Source organism: Lissotriton vulgaris, chromosome 1_1 (assembly GCF_964263255.1).
Source record: "Lissotriton vulgaris chromosome 1_1, aLisVul1.2, whole genome shotgun sequence".
In the NCBI taxonomy this organism is placed as follows: Eukaryota; Metazoa; Chordata; class Amphibia; order Caudata; family Salamandridae; genus Lissotriton; species Lissotriton vulgaris.
In genome coordinates, this window is record NC_141685.1 from 1,666,429,895 (window position 1) to 1,666,452,599 (window position 22,705).

Below are 22,705 nucleotides of genomic sequence, written 5' to 3' on the forward strand. Positions count from 1 at the left end.
ACTAACACTAGGGGGGGCGCAGGACAGTGGCTTGACAGTGACATGCTTGTTATGTACTGTTTTTCTTTTGCTTCAAAATAATAAAAATGTTTAAAAAAAAAAAAAAAGAATGACTTGAGCCCAGTCTCTTCAGATCTTCTTGAGCACTCTGATCAGGAGTGGTATGGACGGAAAGGCATACAGAGGCCTGAGCTCCACTCAAGACAAAACGCGTCTCTGAGCAAGAGCCGCCTTGGAAACTCTAGCACACAAAACTGCTAACATTGCGTGTTCTCGGCGGAAGCGAACAGATCTAACCATGGATACATCATTCGTGATCCGCTGGGCATCAACAACTGAGTGCGTCCACCCTGGCGCTCAGAGAATCTCCAGGTGTTGAACCACCAGGGTAATGTCCTGCTGTTCCAGTCACGTTCAGAGACACAGGGCCTCTTTACAAAGGGTCCAAGACCCCACCAAGTTCGGTCTGGACTGTTCCCATCAGGCACAGGGTCAAGACTGAGTTGCATATGGCTGGGACTAAACTGGGGTGGCATGGTGAGCAAAAGAATGATGGATTTGACCCAGATCTCTTGACTGGAGGTGAATGTATAATTTATTCAGCATTCAGTCCATCATTTGTTTGCGTAGCACTTTTCGCCCTAAGTGGGATTGGTATGCCCAGCCATGAGTCCCTTGCTCACTGTGCCACTGGATTCAAGCTAGCCTGGTTGATGATGGGTAATAGCCAGAGACTGGTCCCAGGATGCTTGTTTCCAGTCCAGAGAGGACCTGGCTTGGCAGTTCGGTCTGGACTGATCCCATGAGGCACAGGGTCAAGACTGATTTGCATATGGCTGGGCCTAAACTGGGGTGGAATGGTGAGCAAAAGTATGATGGATTTAACCCAGAACTCTTGACTGGGGGTGAATGTATGGTTTATTCAGCATTCCGTCCATCATTTGTTTGCGTAGAACACCAGGCAACAAGCAGCTTTATGGACTGCACCCTCAAAGATTTAGGAACCATGGCTTGGCATTCAAAGCACGACTAAGTGAAGGTCGCGCTTCAGGCACCAAAGAAAAAAACAAGTGTGGATCTGTAACCGACATGGCACAGTGGCAGGCACCAGATGGTTTGAATCCAAAAGTCCTCTTGGACCTGTCCGAAAAACTACACACCCAAAAATGTTTGACAAAATGTTGAAAAAAGATCCTGCCAAAAAGTGGCAGAAGGTAGCTCTCTTCATGGATCCGATGAGGAAAGAAAAGAACGGACATCGTTGTGCCGAGGTGGTGCTTATATAGGTGATGCGGAGCAGACCAAGACAACCTACCGGCGCGCTAACGTATTACTCAATGAAAAATCTTCCTGATCCAGACTGACGCTGGTGAATTCAAAGGTACGGAATCTGCGGCTAGATGTCTTTATCAGACAGTGCTATCAAGGCATCTACATTGGATCAACAAAGATCGCTTTGATAATTTGTCACTGGTTAGTGTATGTCAATATTGCTTTAGGCTTTTTCAATATGTTTTAGGCCTCTTAAGTTTGAAGTCAGATTGATTCAATCCTTGTCTTGACCCTGTGACACTTTTAATACACCAACATGTTTTTTTAACATTGACATTTCGTATGTATAATTTTGTGAATTTGGAGACGTGGGGTATTTTTGCACTATGGGGCAGTATTTCCTTACTTTTTGTTGTAGCCAACAAATATGTTTTCACAAAAAGGCTTCTTTTAATTTAAATTGTTTAACCCCTGTTTAATTTGGGCCATTAAATTATCCCAGGAATATAAACAAACCCTCAAACAATCTCATGGTAATGTTGAAGGTGATACTCATCTGACGTGTGTCACGCCACCTCATCCTCGTGCACCCTGGGGAATGTATTCAGCTGCTTAATCTTCTTCGCGCTACCAGCCTCGATTAATTCCAGCATGGCACACGTTTGGAAACAGTTAGTACAATGATTATCGGCGAGGCTAGATCTTACTACGCCTTGCCATTATGGTTTGCCCGCATTTCAATTGTTTTTGTAGAAAATACCGATCCATGTGACGGCCTTAATTGACCTTGGTTGAGTTCGTCCAGTTTCTAAAATGACGAAAAAATTTGTAATTTTTTCGTTTTATAACTCTAAAATTGTGTTTTATATACCTAGATTTACCAGTTTTTAGAGCCATTCGTTTCCCGAGGGATTTAATGGACGGGCAGCAGTGAAGGAAATGTATTGTGTTGCGGTTCAAAAGGAGATGCTGAATCTCATTAAGTATGTTGTACACAGTAACTGTGCCGCTTGGTTACATTTCTTTTGCTGTTTCCATTTAGCTAATTCCCTAAAAAGTGTCAATGAATGAGCTCCACAGTGGTGTCAAGGTTTATAGTTAATTATTGTCACTAGGGGTTCTTGTACGGTCTTGTAAACTCATGGAATTGCAAGTTTTTCAACTAAACAAGAGGCCCAATGCTTTTCTCCCACATTGTGGACATTCCAAGGGATTTCCAATACAACATTAAGAATTCACTTCACATTTTTGTAGCTGTTCAGGTCTAAAAGGAGATGTTATATTGTACTAGCTTTCTGTACATAGCAATTGGCGGTCCGAGCCACCATCTTATTTTTCAATTTGATTTTTAAATCAGTGAATTCTCGAACCATACCATGAGCACTGTAGTGGTGTTCATGGTTAGTTACCATATGGGGATACTCATACGATTTCATATATAAAATGTTAATTTCTTGTCTTCTGTAGGGATCTTTAATTTCATGACAGCTCTGCAATTTGCCCTTTTCCCACAATGATGACCCTTCTAATCTAAGGGTTATTCATGTTTGTTTTGTTCTCTTTATTATTACAGCCGATACCGCAATAGTCTAGCGCGTTGTGAACTCAACGCACTTCTAATCCTTGAGCTTGTTTAGAAAGACCCTTACCCTTTTGGTAAGTGAGGCTCTGGATAATTCTCCTGTTTTTCTACTATTCAGTGACAATGTAAAAGAACATACCAGCACATCTTCTCTACCTACAGCTTGTTATCTTTTAGAACAATTTTATCAAAGAGGGGGAACAAAGGGCTTTTTCAAGGTCCAACATACATGCCCAAAGACTAGTGTAACAAACACAGTATGAAGTTCCTAAGGGAAAAGAGCAGGTGGAGGCTAGATCAGTCAGGGGAAGGTAATGTACCTTGATGTGAGAAGAAATCTCAGAACCGGAGGAAGGATTTCCTCCTCTGCAGAAAATGACCCTCACACACCCAACAAGCAGGTGTCTTGCTTCATCATCGGGCCTGCTCCTACTCGGGTCTGCGGTGCAATACCCGAGTAGGAGCTACTCAGGTATAGACTGGAAGGAGTGCCGGGTTAGGATACACTCGATCCTCGTTTGGTAAAACAGACACAACTCATTAAGTGTCTGCCTCCTCCAGTACTGATGCAACTTGCTCTCAACTCCAGCTGGGTGGAGCTAGATATAATAGTGCCACTTTTTAAGGTGCTGTACAGGTGGTCACACATTAACCTCAATGAGGTCATGACCACCACCAAAAAGTGTAGGTAGATCATTTCTTTATTGGTCCTGAAGAATTGCCTTCACTTGATTTAAGGCAAGAAACATGTCGACCTATTTCAACAGCACATGTCCCCACACACCTTAAAGTGGGAGGGTGCGTCTTTCTATTTTTAACCAGGGCAGAGGCCACGTCTCATTAAATTAGTTCTGAGTGGATGTCTGTTCCCTGTTTTAGCCCACACAACACTTTATCATCACCTACACCCATTCTTACACTAAGGGCCCTCACACGAACTGCACCCATCGGCTTGAAAAATGATCTCCGCCAAGTAGGCCCCTTCCAGAGCGCCTGATCGGGTATTGCACTGCCGATCCGAGTAGGAGCAGGCCCGATGATAAAGCAAGACACATGCTTTTTGGGATCAGTACTGGAGGAGGCAGACACTTAATGAGTAGTGTCGGTTTTACAAAATGAGGATTGAGTGTATGCTAACCCGGCGTTCCTTCCAGTCTGGGACCAGACTGGATGGAGCGCCGGGTGAGGATACACTCTATCCTTGTTTGGTAAAACCGACACTACTCATTAAGTGTCTGCCTCCTCCAGTACTGATGCCACTTGCTCTCAACTCCAGCTGGGTTGAGCTAGATCTACTAGTGCCACTTTTTAGGGTGCTGTACAGGTGGTCACACATTAACCTCAATGAGGTCATGACCACCACCAAAAAGTGTAGGTAGATCATTTCTTTATTGGTCCTGAAGAATTGCCTTCACTTGATTTAAGGCAAGAAACATGTCGACCTATTTCAACAGCACATGTCCCCACACACCTTAAAGTGGGAGGGTGCGTCTTTCTATTTTTAACCAGGGCAGGGGCCACGTCTTATTAAATTAGTTCTGAGTGGACCTCTGTTCCCTGTTTTAGCCCACACAACACTTTATCATCACCTAAACCCATTCTTACACTAAGGGCCCTCACACGCACTGCACCCAACGGCTTGAAAAAAGATCTCCGCAAAGTAGGCCCCTTCCAGGGCGCCTGATCGGGTATTGCACCGCCGACCCGAGTAGGAGCAGGCCCGATGATGAAGCAAGACACCTGATTGTTGGGTGTGTGAGGGTCTTTTCTGCATAGAAGGAAATCCTTCCTCCGGTTCTGAGATTTCTTCTCACATCAGGGTACCTTACCTTCCCCTGACTGATCTAGCCTCCACCTGCTCTTTTCCCTTAGGAACTTCATACTCTGTTTGTTACACTATCTTTAAGAACAAGCCGGATGAGGTATCCATCGAGTCAGATACTCCCTAGGATTGTAAAACTATTGACACAATTCCTCTGGTATGTAAACTAAAATCCCACATTTTCACAATGCACCTTTCTTGAAATGCAGCATCAAGGATTCTTACACACAATTCTTCTCTTTAGGTGTCTCCTTTAATCTTCTGTTCTGATGACCTTTTTCTGATTTTCCATTGCAGGTGGAAACTTAGACAATTCTCAAATGTGGACCATTTTTAATTTGATCCTGGATTGCGGCACCCGCAATACGAATCTCATAAATAGCATCACATTATTCCTGTCAGTCACATTAATATGTTGTATATAGCTCCAGCACACTATTTATTCATTGTATCACTTTTCACTCCGCATCACGAAATATGATTACCATGGCCTGGTATTTGATTTTACCGAAAGGTTGTCTTGGTTTTTGAAACAATTTATTTGAAATGAAAATAAATACATTAAATGCATAAACAAACCTTACTTGTAAGAAGCGTTTGTTAAGAGACTATTGCCATGGAAGGCAAGGGCAACACTTCCCCCATAAGTAAAATGTGTGTTTTTAATATTAGTTCGCTCACTAACATGCCTGGCGAGAAGCACAATTTTAAGGAGGGAACAGAAAGTGCTTGAGGCTCCCTTACACAATGAGATGAAGAAATGGCGACTAAGAAATCGGTGTTGAGGATTAGAAATCTTACCTGACAACTGTGCTGGGGCTGAAACAGAGTTCCCATAAGAAATGTCAGAACCAGGTTGAGATCCCAATTTGGAATCATTCACGGTACTGGTGAATACATGCTTGTCAAACCTTTCAGAAATTTCACAACCACCAGTGATTTGAACAGGGTGGGTGGACATGGTAAAAATTAACACCATCAAAGCAGAGAGGTATCCCTTCACCGTAGCTATTTCACAGCCATGTTAAGCAAAGGGCAGTGGAAACTGCAGTACATTGGATAGGGTTGCTCTGATTGGATCAACCCCTAAGTCAGCGCACAAATAAATACATTTGTTCCAGCCCCCTCAATAAACTGCTTTGGAAGTGGGTGATGTGTGTAAAGATTTGTGTCCAACACCTCAGGTAGAAGTTGAAAGGTGATCAGATTGAGCCACTCAATCTCCGCGCATGAAGGTGTACAATTTGAAGATTAGGGAGCAAGATACGCCCTTCCATTGACATAACAGATTCACTCCGAGTATCTGAGGAAGAAGGGCCAGCCAGGAAGAATGAGGAGTTACTTGGGCCTGATCATGGCAAAACTTCCTCAGAACTTGAGAAATCAAATATATGTGAGGAAACACTTAGTCAAGCGGAAACTTCCACATCAACTGAAACATGTCCCTGCTGCACGTCACTATAGATACTGGAGGGCACAGAATTTCAGGCAATGAGTGTTATTCTGAGTGGCAAATAGATCCACTGGAGGTATGCTGCAAAGGGCAAAAAGATCCTGGACTACCTCCAGGTGAAGGCAGCACTAGAGGTCGGCAAGATAACATTGACGGAGCCATCAGTCACAGTGTTGATTAACCCAGGTGTAGTGCATCAGGGCTTATCGACAAAGAATCTGAGCCCCCAAACCTCCCTGTTCGTTCAGGCACCACATTGCAGTCAGGCTGACAGTCCAGATCTGGGCAAACGGACCTTGAATGGAAGGGAGGAAAGCCTTGACCACCAGCCAGATAGTCCACGATTCCAGCAGACAGATGTAAAATGTCTTCTCTTCTGGAAACCAGCGACTTATGATCACCAGTTCCTCCAGATGCCCACCCAACCTGAAAGTGAAAGCATCTGACACCTCTGTAGGGGGGAGGGAAGAGTCATCCATGAATCAGGCTGTCCTCTTTTCCCTGCCAGCTCAACTCTGCCGTAGCATTCCCGGAGATAACAATGGAATCAGTCAAGCTTCTGAAGTTAGAACCACTACCTGAGAAGTACCCACTGAACAGCCCTTGTGTGCCAGTGTGCATATGACCAGTAGAATGTAAGAAGCCAACAGAGTGAGTAGTAGTTTGAGCTTCAGTACTGGTACAAGCTCTCCCCCTTGAAATATTGGAACCATGTTTTGAATGCTGTGGGTCCTTTGTGAAGGAGGGAAAGCTTGATGGTATCCAGTCCAGTACAATGAACAGGAGACTTTGGAAAACCTCTAGGTGAGCTCTGGTTCGACTGATCAAAAACCTCAAGCCAAACATCAGTGAAGTTGTCAATAGGAGATTATGGGGCACCAGCTCAGGTGAACTGGCCTTGATGAGCCTGCTGTCCAGGTATGGGAATGAGGTGATCCTGCTCTCATCTAAAATGGGCGACCACCACCACCAATGCCCTTGTGAAGGGCTCGAGGTGCTGTGGTCAATCCAAAGGTACTGTAAAACCACCACAAAGCACAAGTACTTTCTGTGGGTCAGCACCATTATAATATGAAAGTACGTGCATGTAGGTGTATTGACACCCTCCAGTCAGAGTCAGTCCGCGGTAAAACCAGACTCAAAGATAGAATGCTGAACTTGTCTTTTCATAGAAACAAATTCAGGTAGCGGGTCAGATGAAGACTGCTGCCTTTCTGGGACACCAAGAGCACCTCTGCCAAACGTCCTGCTCTGGCACTACCTCCACTGCCCATTTCTGCCACAGGACAGACATTTCCTACTGCAGGATCCGCTGATGTTGCGGAGGAGGGCATTGGGTAGGATGCTGGAGAAAGGGTAGGGTTTACCACTTCTCCATGATCGATTACTTTTCTTCATCAGCATGACTTTCTACTTCACAAGCAAACCATTGCTGCACCTCTGGTGGTGCTGGAGATGAGGAAGAGAGAGGTAGGTGGAAGCTTCTCTGCATGTCCTCTTTAGTGGTGAATGAAAGAGTTCTGCTGCTGCCGCTGGCCTGGCACGTGGGCTTGACGCAGCTTCTAAAAGCCTCTGGCAAAGGGGTGTGGGTTTACAAAAGATTTGAAAAGAACAGCCAATTATTGAAAGACCAGTGACCTGGCTTCACCTGGTTGTATGTGATTTCAGAGAAAAACAATTTCATGGAATTACTGAGAAAACATTTCATCTAAACTATTTAACGGAAACTTTCAGAATCAATGGCATTTACCCTTTTTGTAGAAACAAATTAATATAATGTCTTTTTGGTCAAAATTGGCTTTTGAACGCTTATTTTAAGTTTTAATACTATACCACAATACCAAGGCTCTGCACGCGGCTCCGCATGAAGTCAATGGAGCCATAAGAGGACCACGTCGGCGTGATGACGTCAGTCCCACCGATTTTTTCCGTGCCACCGAGGCAAACAGGCGGACCGCCATAGAGACAATGCATACATAGTACACAGTATTCACACAAATAAACACAGTGTAAAGTGAAATAGGAAAGCAAAGAAAGCAAACATTTCCCATAAACCTACACAAAGGCAAATAGAGGCAACACAAAATGACAATATGAAATAACCATATTAAGCAATATCTCTTTTTAAGGTATAAGAGGGTGGACAATGGGGAGGCGGGTGGGTCAGTGAGGAATCCACAGGCAGATCCTGTATCCACCAGAAAAAGCATTACCGAAGGTAAGTAACTTGCTCTTCTGATAGATAAATCTGCCTGTGGATTCCTCACCTTATGAATAGAATCCCACAGCAGTCCCACTTCCGGAGGAGGGTGTCCACCCTTCTATACCAAAAAGTCTTGCAAAACAGAGCATGCAAAATGGCCATCCCTCCTCACTTCAGAATCCAAGCAGTAAAGCTTCGCAAAAGTGTGGAGGGAGGCCCAAGTTGGGGCCTTACAGATGTCCAACACAGGAACACCCCTAGACAAGGCAGAAGTAGACGATTTAGCCCTGGTGGAGTGAGCTCTAATGTCTTCAGGAGGTTCCTTACCAGCCAGAGCGTAGCAGATCTTGATGCCGATGATGAGCCACCTGGATAAAGTGCGCTTGTGCACCGCCTTGCCCTTCATGCATCCAACATAGCCCACAAAGAGCTGATCATTCTGTCGCAAGTCCTTTGTTCTATCCAGATAGAAACTAATTACCCTCTTAGGGTCCAAGCAGTGAAGCCTCTCCTCCTCCTTGGAAGGGTGAGAGGAAGGATAGAAAGTAGGAAGGGTAATGGACTGCCCTAGATGGAAGGGAGTTACCACTTTAGGCAATAAAGCGGCCCTTGTCCTGAGGACCATCCTTTCAACATGTATGGTCAGAAAGGGAGGCTTTGAACTCAAACCCTGAAGCTCACTCACCCTCCTAGCCGAAGTGATAGCCACAAGGAAGACCGTTTTGAAGACAGCAGTCTCAAAGGGCAACTATGCATAGGTTCAAATAGGGAACCCATTACGAAAGTTAAAACTAGATTTAAAATCCCACTGGGGCATAATAAAAGGAGTGGGCGGAAACATGTTAGTAAGCCCCTTAATGAACCTTAAAACTATCGGAGACTTAAAAAGAGACGGCTGATCAGGCAAACAAAGAAATGCTGATAAAGCAGACAAATATCCTTTAACAGTGGCCACAGCACATCCCTGCTAGGCCAAATGCTTTGAAAAACAAAGAACATCAGAAAGATGAGCTTTTAAGGGATCAATAGACTCCTCTCCACACCATTTAACAAATTTTGACCACTTGCAGGAGTCGAAAGACTTGGTGAAGTGTCGCCTGGCCGATGATATAACATCCACCAGGTCAGGCGGGAGAGAGAAAGAATGTAGATTCTCCAAGTTTGTGATGAGAGAATCTGGATTTCATTAAAGACACGGAGGCTAGCATTATGCATAACCTTTTATTCCACCACTCCTTGCAGCACTTAGAAGTATTACATCACCAAACAACAAACTTCTAGAACATAGAATGTTCAAACACAATATAACTCTGAAAACAGCAGCCATCTTCCTCTTTTACGCTGCTCCTGAAGAGAAACAAACTCCAACTTCACGCCGATCTTCTTCCAAAAAAACCTTTACTTCTCATCTGAAAAACAACATAAAAATATATATACACACAAAAAAGACAAGAAATTAGCCAATTCTATGGCAGATGCCTCCACGGGATCCAAACCCCTTTCCAAGCACCAACATGACCACTTCTTCCATGCTCCCAAATATCTTTTCCTAGTACCTGGAGCCCATGACTCATTGAGCAAATCCTGAGCCTGCTCCGAAAGTTTTCCGAACTGCTCTTCTCTCCTGATATCCTCCAAACAAGAAGGCTCAACGCCCCTTCCATAACCAAAGGATGATACATACCTCCTTCTCCTATTAACACATCCTCCGAATCTGGAATTAACATTGGCTCCTCTACCGCCAATTCCAAAAGGCCTGGAAACCAAACCTGACCTGCCCAGAACGGTGTCACCAACACCAACTCGCACACCTGCTTCCTCACCATCAACAACACCCTCTGAATCATTGCAAATGGGGGAAAAGCGTAACACCGATTCTTCCTCCAGTTCTGCTGAAATGCATCCACTTCCTCCGCCAATGGGTCCGGCCTCCAACTGTAGAAACGATCCAGCTGGAAGGTCAACCTCGAAGCAAACAGATCCACCTCCAACGGACCCCACTCCTTTACAATTCTCCTGAAAATCTGAACATTCAACATCCAGTCGCTGTAATCTCTTAAAAACCTTGAATTCCAATCCGCAACAACATTGCTCTTGCCTGGAAAATATTCTGCTTTCAAACCTATTCTCTCCTCCAAACAAAAATTCCAAATCTCCTTCGCCAACAGAGAAAGATTCTTCGACCTGCTTCCGCCCAAACGATTTATATAACGGACAGCAGAAACATTGTCCATTTTCAATAACACATTGAAATTCTTCAAATTCCTTCCAAAACTCTTTAGAGCATATAGCCCTGCTTTCATCTCTAAACCATTTATATGCATCGATCTCTCCTCTTGAGACCACCTCCCGCCAGTCTCCTGATCCTCTAAGCAAGCACCCCATCAAAGAGGCTTGCATCTGTCTCCAGAACAAAATCCGTGCAAATTCCAAAAATTGCACGACCGTTCCAAGCTTCCAAATTCTCCAACCACCATAACAACTCCTCCCGAGCATCTTCCGAAATCACAACCTGATCTCCATACCACAAACCTCTCCTTAGAGCATCCGCCTTCAAACGCTGTAAAGCCCTGTAATGAAGAGGACCAGGAAAAACCGCCTGAATTGAAGAAGAAAACAAACCAATCACTCTTGCTAAAGCTCTCAAGCTCACAGAATCCTTTTTCAAAACACATTTTACTTCCGACTTTATCTTCTGAACCTTTTTTCCTGGCAAACTTAAACTTGTCTCCACAGAATTCACATTGAATCCCAAAAACTCCAGACATTGCGATGGAACTAAAACAGACTTCTCTCTGTTTACTATAAAACCCAGATTCTCCAAAAGATCCATACAAAACGAAAGCTGAGCCTTCAACTCTTCCTGACTCTGGGACATAAGAAGAAAATCGTCTAGATACATAATCATTCGAACTCCTCTCTCCCTCAAAAACTTTGCCACAGGCCTCAAAACCTTCGTGAAACACCAAGGTGCAGACGCCAGACCAAAAGGAAGAGAAGAAAACTGGTACAAGCGACCCAACCATCTGAACTGAAGAAACCTGCGACTCTCCTCCGCAATCGGAATCGTGAAATACGCATCCTTCAGATCCAATTTCACCAACCAATCCCTCTCTTGCAAAATATCTCTCAACAGATGGATTCCTTCCATCTTGAAATGCCTGTAAACCACAAATTGATTTAAATTCCTTAAATTTATCACCGGCCTCCATCCTTTTCCTTTTTTCTCCACCAAAAATATTGTACTTACAAAGCCCTTGAACTCCTCTGAGACTTCCTCTATTGCACCTTTTCTTAACATTTCCAACACCTCCTTCCCTACAATCTCTTTTAGCTCTCCATCGAACACCAACTGATTTGGCTCCCTCAATTGAACTGGAATATCCACCAGCTCCACAACATAGCCTTTCACAGTGCCTAAAACCCAACTGTCTGTAGAAATCTTTTTCCAATTTTCCTCGAAAAATCTCAACCTTCCCCCTACCTTGTCTGGGAAAAAACCAAAATTCGTCTTCATACTTACTGAAGGAACCTTGTGAAAACTGTGCTCTTCCCCTTGGCTGCCGCCCTCTTCCGAATCCTCTTCCTCTTTGCGGGAAAAATCCTGTCGCAGACTGGAAGCCTCTGAACGCAGCTCTACCACTTGACTGGTAATGGGCCCTCGAGAATCCTCGGCTAGGGAAACGGCCCCTTCCCCCAGCCCTGTCAAAAACACCTCTGTTGAAGACTCTTTTTAGACTGGATTGGGCCTTATCCAAACTAGTAAAAGTTGCAACATATTTGCCAACTCCTTTTACTAAACCTTCACCAAACAGAAACCCTTTTGGGTCATCTGTTGGCTCTTTCTTAGAAAAATCAGCCAACTTTGGACTTATCCTCATAAGAACTCCTTTTCTTCTTTCAGAAATCAATGCAGCGTTTGCATTTCCCAATAAACAAACCGCTCTTTGAGACCAACCTCTCAAAAGATCTAAATCCACAGCAACCTTCTTCATCTTTGCCTCCTCTGCCATATCTAGAATTCTAGCCAAAGGCCCAAGTATGTCCAAGAGCCTGTCTTCACACTGTTTCAGAGCCTTCTCAACTCCTTTCCTAGGATCACGACCCATCTTAAATAAAAAACTTATAAGATCAGGATCCAAATCAGGAGTTAAACAAGCCTTTCCATCCAAAACAGGCCTTGAACACTCAGCCTTCATGACTGCCCTTGCCTCTTTCTCTAACGGCCTGCGAATCCATAGTTTAATGAACTCTGCAACATGTGGCAGAGGCCACCAATCACCACTTCTGGGATGTCTTATCAAATCTGGACTAAACATCTCCTCACCCTGAGGATCTTTAACCAAGCCCTTTTCCTTCCTTTCTTTCTCATTTTTATCACTGTCCATGTCCCAATCATCATCATAACTCTCAAGAATGAATTCATCCTCATCACTCTCTTTTTCTTCGGAAATCTCTTCAGAAGATTCCTCATCATCTTTTGTGCCGCAAAGGACACCCTCTTTTGCGCCGCTCTGGACACCTCCATCTCTTGTGGTGCTTGAACCACCAGATCCTTTTAAAAACCTCACTTCAACATCCACATTTTTAACCTTCTTTGCCTTTTTCCCTTTTTTAACAACCTCAGAACTTTCATCCTCATTTACTGACCAAAATTCCTCTTCCTCATCAATGTCAAGTTTTCTTTTCCTTTTAAAAACACTTTTTAACACATCCTTCATAGAGCACTTAATCTCTTCCTGAATCATTTTTCTCAAATCAGGCTCGCCTGATCCTTCCCCTTGTTCTTCCACATTAACCTCCATAATACCAACAAAAACGCTCAAATCCTCTTAACCGATCCTACCAAGAGCAAGATTTCACCTCAAAGACAGTTAGAAACGATCGCGCCACGAAAAACGCAACTACGCAGACTAGTCCTCAACCAAGATGGCCGAAAAAACGTCATCACGCACGCAAGCGCGATGACGCGACCGCGCGATGACGCGACCCCCAACTTGAGGAGATGCAAGAAGGAACCTTCGCCACACGCTGCGTCTCCCCCGCCTCGCGGACTCTACAATCACCGCGCTCGAGCTAAGGTGAGCGCTCGAGCCAACGCGAGACAAGTAAGGTGCCTCACGAGCCCGTTTAAACTTCGAGCTCGTTTAAATCAAAACGAAACTTTTAACTGAAAAACTATAGCATAAAACCCTTGATCGAAAAACATCGCGCATGAAAATAAACCGGATACACAAACACAACAAACCCGAAAATTGGGTTTTCAACTTCTAAACATACATAATGCTTTAACGCCCACTCTCAAAAGCCAAAATATTCAAACACACGCTCTCCTCAACATACTAATAAAACGAGTAAACCTCAAGACATAAACACTCTTTAAACGAGTAAACTTCTAAAAAATATAATTCTTTCTCAAATTTAATAACCAAATAATTCTTAGTAAAAAGATAGTACTTATCTGCAAGGAGCAGCTAAATAAAAGAGGAAGATGGCTGCTGTGTTCAGAGTTATATTGTGCTTGAACATTCTATGTTCTAGAAGTTTGTTGTTTGGTGATGTAATACTTCTAAGTGCTGCAAGGAGTGGTGGAATAAAAGGTTATGCATAATGCTAGCCTCCGGTCTTGCCATGAAATTCAGGTTGCCCTGTTCAATCTCCAGGCATGAATGTGGCTCTGAAGGATGGGGTGTAGAACATGCCCCTGCGACTGCGAGAGGAGGTCGATCCTGAGAGGGAGAAGGAGCGGAGGGTGCGACAAAAGGTGCAGGAGTTCTGTGTACCACACCCTTCTTGGCCAATCCGGGGCAATCAATATAACTTGGGCCCAGTCTTGGCGAATCTTCCTCAGAATCCGAGGAATCAAGGGTATGGGAGGAAACGCGTAAAAGAGTTGTGAGCTCCAACTCAACCGAAACGCATCCCCAACGCTCCCTGCCTCGGAAACTGGAGACTGCACAATGACGGGCAGTGCTCGTTCGAGAGTGGCAAACAGGTCTACCCGAGGAGTTCCCCACATCTGGAAGAGGTGATGAACTACCTCCGGATAAAGCCTCCAATCGTGATCGCCAGAGAACTGCCGACAGACTGTCCGAACGCACGTCCAACACCCTGGCCAGATGTTATGTTATGTTATGTTATTTTTATTTTTATAGCGCACAGCTGCCCCAGCAAAGGGGCGTCCTGGCGCTTTGACAGATGCTGTAACATAACACACAATAAAAGAAAAGAAAATTAACTAGACACCGGAAACAGGAAGGTTTTAATCGCCTGCCTGAAGGCGAGCAGATCTTCAAGAGCACGAATGTGTACCGGGAGCGAATTCCATAAACCTGCCGCTAGCACCCTAAAGGAGCGGCCACCCATTCTGCTCAGCTTGAAGCGTGGACAGACGGCCAAATGAAGCCCCTCCGATCTCAAGGATCTCGAAGGCGTATAGGGCGTAAGAAGAGGGGCAAGTGCCGGCGGTGAAGAAGATTTCAAAATTTTAAAGGCCAGACACAGCGCCTTGAACTTAATTCGCTGTCTGACCGGGAGCCAGTGCAAGGCCGAGATGGTACCAGACACTGAACAATGTCTGGGGAGGCCCACAATGGCTCGTGCCGCGGCATTTTGTACTCTTTGGAGCCTAGAGGCCTCCGCTTGATTCACCCCTAACAGCAATGAGCTGCCGTAGTCCAGTCGAGAGAGTATTGAGGCCTGGACTACAAGCTGTCTGGTAGGGGGATCAAAGTACTTTAGGACCGACCTAGTACCACGCAAGATTCCATAGCACGTGGCAGCCACCTTCTTGGTGTGGTCTCTAAAGGTCAGCGCAGAGTCAACCCAGACTCCTAGATTTCTCACTCCAGCAGCTGGAATAGGAGTGACACCAAGCTCTGATGGCCACCACTGGTTGCCCCATAACGCCGCGTGCTTCCCTAGAACCAACACCTCCGTTTTGGTGGCATTCAACTGAAGGCAGTTGGTGCGAAGCCAGCCAGCTACTGCCAGGAGACCCGCACGGAATCTGGGGGCCTCCGCCTCAGGGTCTTCACTAAGTGTCACCGCTAGCTGTGTGTCGTCCGCGTATGAGGCCATCGTAAGACCCCACTGTTTGACGACACCAGCCAACGGTTTCACATAGAGGTTGAACATTGTCGGGCTCAACGAAGATCCCTGTGGTACCCCGAGCTCCAGGGGATAGGTGGCGGATTGGCCAGGTGGTATAGCCACTTTAAAGGAGCGGTCTGCCAGAAAAGACCGAAACCACTGGAGAGCGACATCCGTCACTCCCGCCTCCTGTAAGCGTTGGATAAGTATAGGGTGGGACACAGTATCGAAGGCAGCGCTTAGATCTAATAATATAAGCGCTGCAGTATGACCTGAGTCAAGTACCTGGCGAAGATGTTCCGTGATGTAAAGTAATGCCGTCTCAGTACTGTGTCCTGACCGGAAGCCGTTCTGACTGGGATCCAGAATCTGGTTGCGAACCAGATGCTCGGACAGAACAGAGTTGACATGGGCTTCTGTTACTTTGGCGATCCAAGGCAGCAGGGAGATAGGTCGATAATTTTCTGGCAATCGGGGGTCAGAGTTGGCTTTTTTTAATATCGGAGTGACCACTGCCTGTTTCCATGCCGCGGGTACCGTTCCACAAGACAATGACATATTGATAAGATTCAATATGGGGTCACGGCACAGCGGGGAAAGTGTGTTAATGAAGGCTGGCTTTAACGGGTCCGCAGGAGAACCTGACTTGACCTTAAGGCTGAACCTATCAAAGGTCTCAGTAGACAGTTCAGGTAAAATGGCCAGAGGCTCATGATCTGTCGTGCCAGGGATAGTAGCCTGTCGATCCTGGTGGAGTGTGTCGAACCCATGATAGATTTTTTCCACTTTCTCCACAAAAAAGGAGGCCAATTTATCACAGTGCGAATCTGTGCAAATCACCTCTGATGAGGATCTGTTTTTCATAAGGTCCTTCAATACCTTGAAAATCAGTTTTGAAGGATTGGGGCTGGTCGCAAATTCATGAGCGTAAAATGCAGCTCTTGCTCTACAGATAGCTCTATGATAGAGCTTCAACTCAGTAAAATACCGAGTTTTCAGAGCGGGGTCATAGGAACGTCTCCATTCCCTCTCTGTTTTTCGGCAGGATTTTTTCAATTCTGCGAGAGACTCATTATACCAGGGACTGGGTGTTTTTGTCCGGCCTTTCGACCATCGTAGAGGTATAAGAGAATCTAAGGCATCGGTGATCCAAGCGCAGAACTGTTGGTATCCTTGTTCCACATTAGTAAAGGTGCTCAAAGGTTTTCGCTCTAATATACTGTAGAACTCTTCCAGCGTAAGCTTATGCCAAGGCCTTTTAAGGATAGGCCTGTCTGTGGGTATAAAAGGCTTATCATGGACCGGACATAAAGCTTCTACTAGCAAGTGATCAGTCCACCCCATCAACCTCGGTTCTGACAGCCTTAACCCCTCTAGTGTGGAAAAGAAGGGGTCAAGAATATGGCCTCCCGAGTGGGTTGGAAGGGTAACGAGCTGAGTCAGTTGGAGAGCTTCCAGATCCGCCAACAAAGAGCTCACGGTAGTGGAAGACCCATTATCAAAATGGATGTTGAGGTCACCCAAAATATTAAAATTGGCACAGCCGAGTGCAATAGGACTGACCATATCGGCCAGCGCGGACCTAAAGACCGAGTCATTGCCGGGGGGACGGTATACAAGTAACCCACTGAAAGTAAATTGATGGGAAAAGGCGACTTTGAAAATAGCGCTTTCACATGCGGGTAGTCCTGACGGCTTCCATTCCGCCGGAAAGCAGGATTTGACTGCCATAGCAATACCACCACCTCTTGTGGTCCTATTAGAAGTGAAGATGGTATAGTTCTGGGGGAATGCAAGATTCAATATGGCAGAGTCAGAGTCCTGAAGCCAGATGACTTGCGATCAAGCAAATCCGATGGTCCTGAGCCCAGGACCAGATCCGCAATACCTCTCCGCAAAGACGGTACGACCCTACTCCTCCCTGCTTGTTGACATACCACATCGCAGCATTGTTGTTCGTCAGGACTTGAACCGCTGACCGCGAAGTGAAGGGGGAAAAGACTTGAGCGCCAAACACATCATCCACAATTCCAGAAGATTGATATAAAGCAATCTCTCCTCTGGAGACCAAAGACCCTTGACCTCCAGATTCCCCAGATGAGCACCCCATCCTAGGAAAGAGGCATCCGATATCACTGTGGCCACTGGTGGAGGAAGGTAGAAGGGCTTTCCTGGAGACAGATGGCCCTCCACGCTCCACCAAGACAGATCCGCTGCAACTTCTCTGGAGATCTTCACTGACTCCCTGAGATCTCCGTTATGCTGATACCACTGCCTGCGGAGACACCACTGGAGCGCCATCATGAGCCAGCGTGCATGGTTGACTAACAGAATCACGAAGCAAACTGACTTAGCAAGCAAAGGACCTTCAGAACTGGAACAACCGCTCCTTTGTAAAACAAGGGAATCATTTCTTGAATGTCGAGAATCCTTTGCGGAGGCGGGAAAGCTTGACACACAGTGGTATCCAGTACTGCCCCTATGAACAGGTTGTGCTGTGAGGACACCAGGTGAGACTTGGGTACCTTTATCAAAAAACCCACTTTGTACAACAGCTGGGTTGTTACCTGCAAATGACGACGCACCATCTTTGGAGACTCTGCTTTCAGGAGCCAGTCGTCCAGGTAGGGGAAAACCAGGATCCCGACCTCCTGAGATGGGCAGCAACCACTGCCATCACCTTGGTGAAGACTCAAGGTGCAGTAGTAAGACCAAACGGAAGGACCGCAAACTGGTAGTGTTGCGAACCAACCGTAAAACGGAGATACTTCCGGGTTGGGATGTGAAAATACGCATTCTGTAAGTCGATGGACACCATCCAGTCTTCTAGTTGCAGCGCCTGAAGAACCTGTGCTAGGGTGAGCATCTTGAAACTCTCCTGCTTGAGAAACAGATTCAAGATTCTGAGGTCCAGGATAGGACGAAACCTGCCATCCTCTTGGGAATCAGGAAATACCGGGAGTAGAATCCCGGACCCCTTTCCTGCTCCGGAATCACCTCTATTGCACCCTTTTGTAACAGTGCAAGAACCTCCTTCTGCAGAAGTAATTGATCCTCTGTACAGAACCCCAGGCAAGGAGGATGAGGAGGAAATTCCCTGAAGGGAAGGGCGTACCCATTTTCTACCAGATCTAAAACCTAAAGGTCTGAAATGATAAATTGCCAATCCTGTAGAATATGGGTAAGCCGGCCTCCCACAGGACCTACATGATCCAGGATGGCGGATCTAGGACGGCTTTCCTGCATTACCAGGAGGGGTTGGGGAGGTAGAGGAGGAGGAAGAAGGTTGACGCCCGGCTCCACAAAGGCAACCTCTGCCTTTACCCCTATAGGACTTGTACAAGGGGTTTTGTTGCTGCTGCTGAGGCTGTCTGAAACTTCGAAAGGAAGACTTCCCGAGGCCACAGTATCATTTATAACCATAACCTCTTGCCTGAGTCTGCAGACCCAAAGACTTTGCCGTGGCCTTAAAGTCCTTAAATCTTTGCAGGGCAGAATCAGCTTTCTCTCCAAAATGTTTAGACCCATCAAAAGGCAGATCAAGAAGGGCAGCCTGCACATCAGGAGAGAACCCAGAAGACCTCAAACAAGCTTGTCTTTTTGTTGCAATAGATGAACCTATCACCCTGGCCACAGAATCCGCCGTGTCCAGACCAGACTGGATGACTTGGCAAGCCGCAGCCTGAGAGTCCGCCAAACCTCACTTAGATTTCCCCTATCTTCCTCAGAGAATTTAGGAAGAAGCTGTTTGGCAGAGTCCATTAGAGCATGAATGTATCTAATCAACAGACAAGTCGCGGTGGTAGATTTCAGTGCCATGTTGGCTGATGAAAAGACCTTCGCAGACTGTTCCAACTTCTTGGAATTCCTCTCGGCCGGAGCCTGTGGAAAAGCCCCTGTAGTCTGCTTGGAACAAAAAGCCTGCACCACTAAGCTCTCAGGAGAGGGGTGAGATGAAAGGAACACTGGATCCCCAGGAGCAGGTCTATATCTTCTGGACACCGACCTTGAAACTGCAGGAGCAGAAAGAGGGTTGCGCCACACATCGAGGAGTGGCTCAGTCAGTGCATCATTAAAGGGTAAGAGTGGTTCAAACACCGAGGACGGAGAATGAAGCACCTCTGTGAGATGATTAGGCTTATACTCAGCCATAGAGAGCTGCAAATCCAAAGGTTCTGCAGCCTTCCTAATCACAGAATAATAAGGAGCAAACTCTTTTGAGGGGGAAGCCTTCAGAGAAGCAAAGTTTCACTCTGGAGAAGTATAAAGTCCACTTGCCTCACACAAATCCTCAAACACATCTTCTGTGTCATACATTTCTCCTTCCTCCCTCTCAACAGCCTGGTACTGTTCCTCCTCCAATAATCTCTGTGCTTCTCTCCTCGAGCACATCTTCTGCTGCGGCGTCGGTAGCACCACACGCGGTGTCCATGGCTTTGGGAGTGGCGTCGAAGGAGGATCCACTGTCGTAACTGGCAGCGATCAAATCCGAGAAGCTTCACCAGATGGAGCCGGGGACTGCCCATACGGCATTGACATTCTCTGAGCCTGAAAGTGCCAGGACGGAGTCGCCGGCATGAAAGGCACAAAGGGGGCCTGTAGATACACGTGAGGCACACCCAAATTAAATGCCAAAGGACCCAAAGGTGCACCAGAGGGGTGTGAGGCCCTGGCGTACATGCCATATATTGCATTAAAAAAATGCGATGGATCCGAACCAGGCACCGGAAATTGTGGATACTGAGCCGGTTCGAGATCCAAACGAGGCACCTCTGGAGTCGGAGCCACTGGAGCCACAGGCGGAGCAGCAGGACCTGAAGGAACCTCAGCATCTGCTGGATTAGAGACACCCTCTGGAGTCGGTAAAAATCTCGCCGTCGGTGACTGCTCCGAAGTCCCCTTGTAAGATGGAGAATGGACTGGAGTCACCTGAGGATATACTGAAGGAGAGACAAAGTCCTTTTCTTAACATCAAGGAGCTGGAGAAGGCGACCTCGACACCACAGCCCTCGACGACCGGCAGCGAGAAGCATGTCTCCTCTTCTTATGCTTTCTCTTGGAGTCATGCGACATCGATGACTTGGACTTCGACCTTTTACGACCCCTTTTTTCTTTTCTTGCCTTGGCCATATACAGCTTGGCCTTAAGAGCCTTCAGATTTATCTTCCTACAAGAAGAACAACCGTCTATGTCGTGGTCAGACGACAAACACCAAAGACAGTTCTCATGCGGGTCAGTGATCGACATACGACCCCCGCATTCTTTACAGGGCTTAAAACCAGACTTCCTCGGGGCAGACATGCCAAAACAGAGAAAGATACAAACAAAATAGCAAAGTATCCAGTCGAAAGAATGGAGAGTCCCAGAAAAAAACATTAGCGTTGACAGTGTGGAAAAAAGGGAACTGACTTCATTACTCAGACGTGGTCCTCTTATGGCTCCAGAGCCATGGTGTTATGACGACCTTGTCGGCGTGGAGAGCCAGGAAAAATTTGTGCAAAATGCTGGCGCAGGGGATATGCATAAGGTGAGGAATCCACAGGCAGATGTATCCATCAGAAGTGGACTTCGACCTTGCTCGTGACTTCAACCATGACCTGGTTGATGGACGACTCAGGCTACTTTTTTTCACATTCCATTATGGGCTTGGGTTGAATTTATCAACAGAGGTAGTATAACAATGAGTCATGCTTTGAGCTGAGGCACCGCAGAGAGTTGTCGTGCAGGTCCGTGAGGGACAAGTGTCCATCACATTGGCGACATGGTTGAACGCTTGAGCTTTTTGGTGGAAACACTATTCCAACTGAACCAGAAAAAAAAAACAGTTTGGTAACAGAAAAATCACCAGTGAAGCTCCAGACCATATTGAACCTTGTGGAAAAAAACAGAACTAATGTTAGTGTGCAGGTTCTGTTGCTATATAGGCTGGATGACATCATAACAACTGTACGCCCAACGTCGAAATGGAGAAGCCACCTACCAGAAGAGAGCTATTACAGAAGTTTACTGGATACAGTCCTGTTCCAGGAATTCTTAAATGTGAGGAATCTGCAGGTAGGCTTATCAACCAGAAATTAGGCTTCTACTCAAAACCTGTTCTACTCATGGAAAATGTAGCATTAACTACACAGCAACAAACACATTTTTGCAACTGTTCACTGTGGCAACATACTTCATATCTAGTATGGCCCACTTTTAAACATCACCTAATGGTGTGGCCTTGGAAAGCACACCTTATTGCAGACTTAGCAAATATGTAAATGTAGGTTTTGCTACATAGTTAGTACAGTAATTTTGTTTGCCATGAGTCAACGTAGTAGCATTCAACTACAGTTAAATCAAAACAGAATGGTACTCTCTGGAGTCACGCGCTTTTGTCATGTATGTGGGTGATGCAAGTACACACAATAGTCAATATATTACATTAACGTCCATGCCACTTGTATAACTTTGTCAATCAATTGGACCTGAGCACTGTGACACTGCACTGTATAGGGATGTCACAATGCACAGAGCTATAATACCAGTAAAGTCAAAATAAATAGAGAATATCAGGAGTGACCCCGCACTAAAGGGAGATTCTCTACAACCACTTTGGCACTATATACAAACGCTACAATTTCAGCTTGTACCATGGCAGTTATCTAACGAACAGGGGTGAGAAAGATACATGCCCAGTAACCAAACCTGGAAGAAATGTATGAAAATTCTGAGGCAGACATACCTGGGCAAGGGCTGTCGGGCCAAAAACAAAACCGCTCATGTGACGTCCGCAAGGCAGTCTGTAGCTCTGCACACTTCTCTGTATCTAAAAACATGTAGACAATTAGATTAGCATGTGTGAGGCCCAACAGATGCTCATATGCAATAGTTATCAGAACGTTTACTGTCGAACAAGGGATGTTTAGAACGATGTCTAAAGTTACATCTAAACCATGTGACTCCAACTCATTCTATCCACCCTTGTTGAATGTCTGCACCCAACAACATGTCTAAGAAAGATATAGGGTTTGTAGCCTCTAGGTCTGATCATCCACAGCACCTCATGTTTTTATTTTTTCAATACTCTAGGGAGGGCAGAGCTAATGTTAAGGATGCAGGAGTCATGGAAGTAAAGCAGACAGAGACCTCTCTAATGACTATTCACTGGGTAAAAGATGCTTATTAAGTTGCTTTTTGAAAGGCCACTGCCCCATGGTAAACATAATGGTATGATGGGAGCCCAGTGACTATTACCAGTGTGAATCAGTAAAATAAATCTCACAAAGAAAGTAACTCCTG

General features: G+C 45.8%; 1 protein-coding gene across 1 annotated transcript in view; it reads right to left on the reverse strand.

Moving 5' to 3' along the window:
- The window catches only part of ZC3HC1 (zinc finger C3HC-type containing 1), a 133,008-nt gene that overhangs the window by 64,705 nt on the left and 45,598 nt on the right, over positions 1-22,705 (reverse strand). The window contains exon 4 of the mRNA XM_086918902.1: positions 22,149-22,232. Coding sequence (XP_086775028.1) covers positions 22,149-22,232 — 84 coding nt within the window. The remainder of the gene's footprint in view (positions 1-22,148; positions 22,233-22,705) is intronic.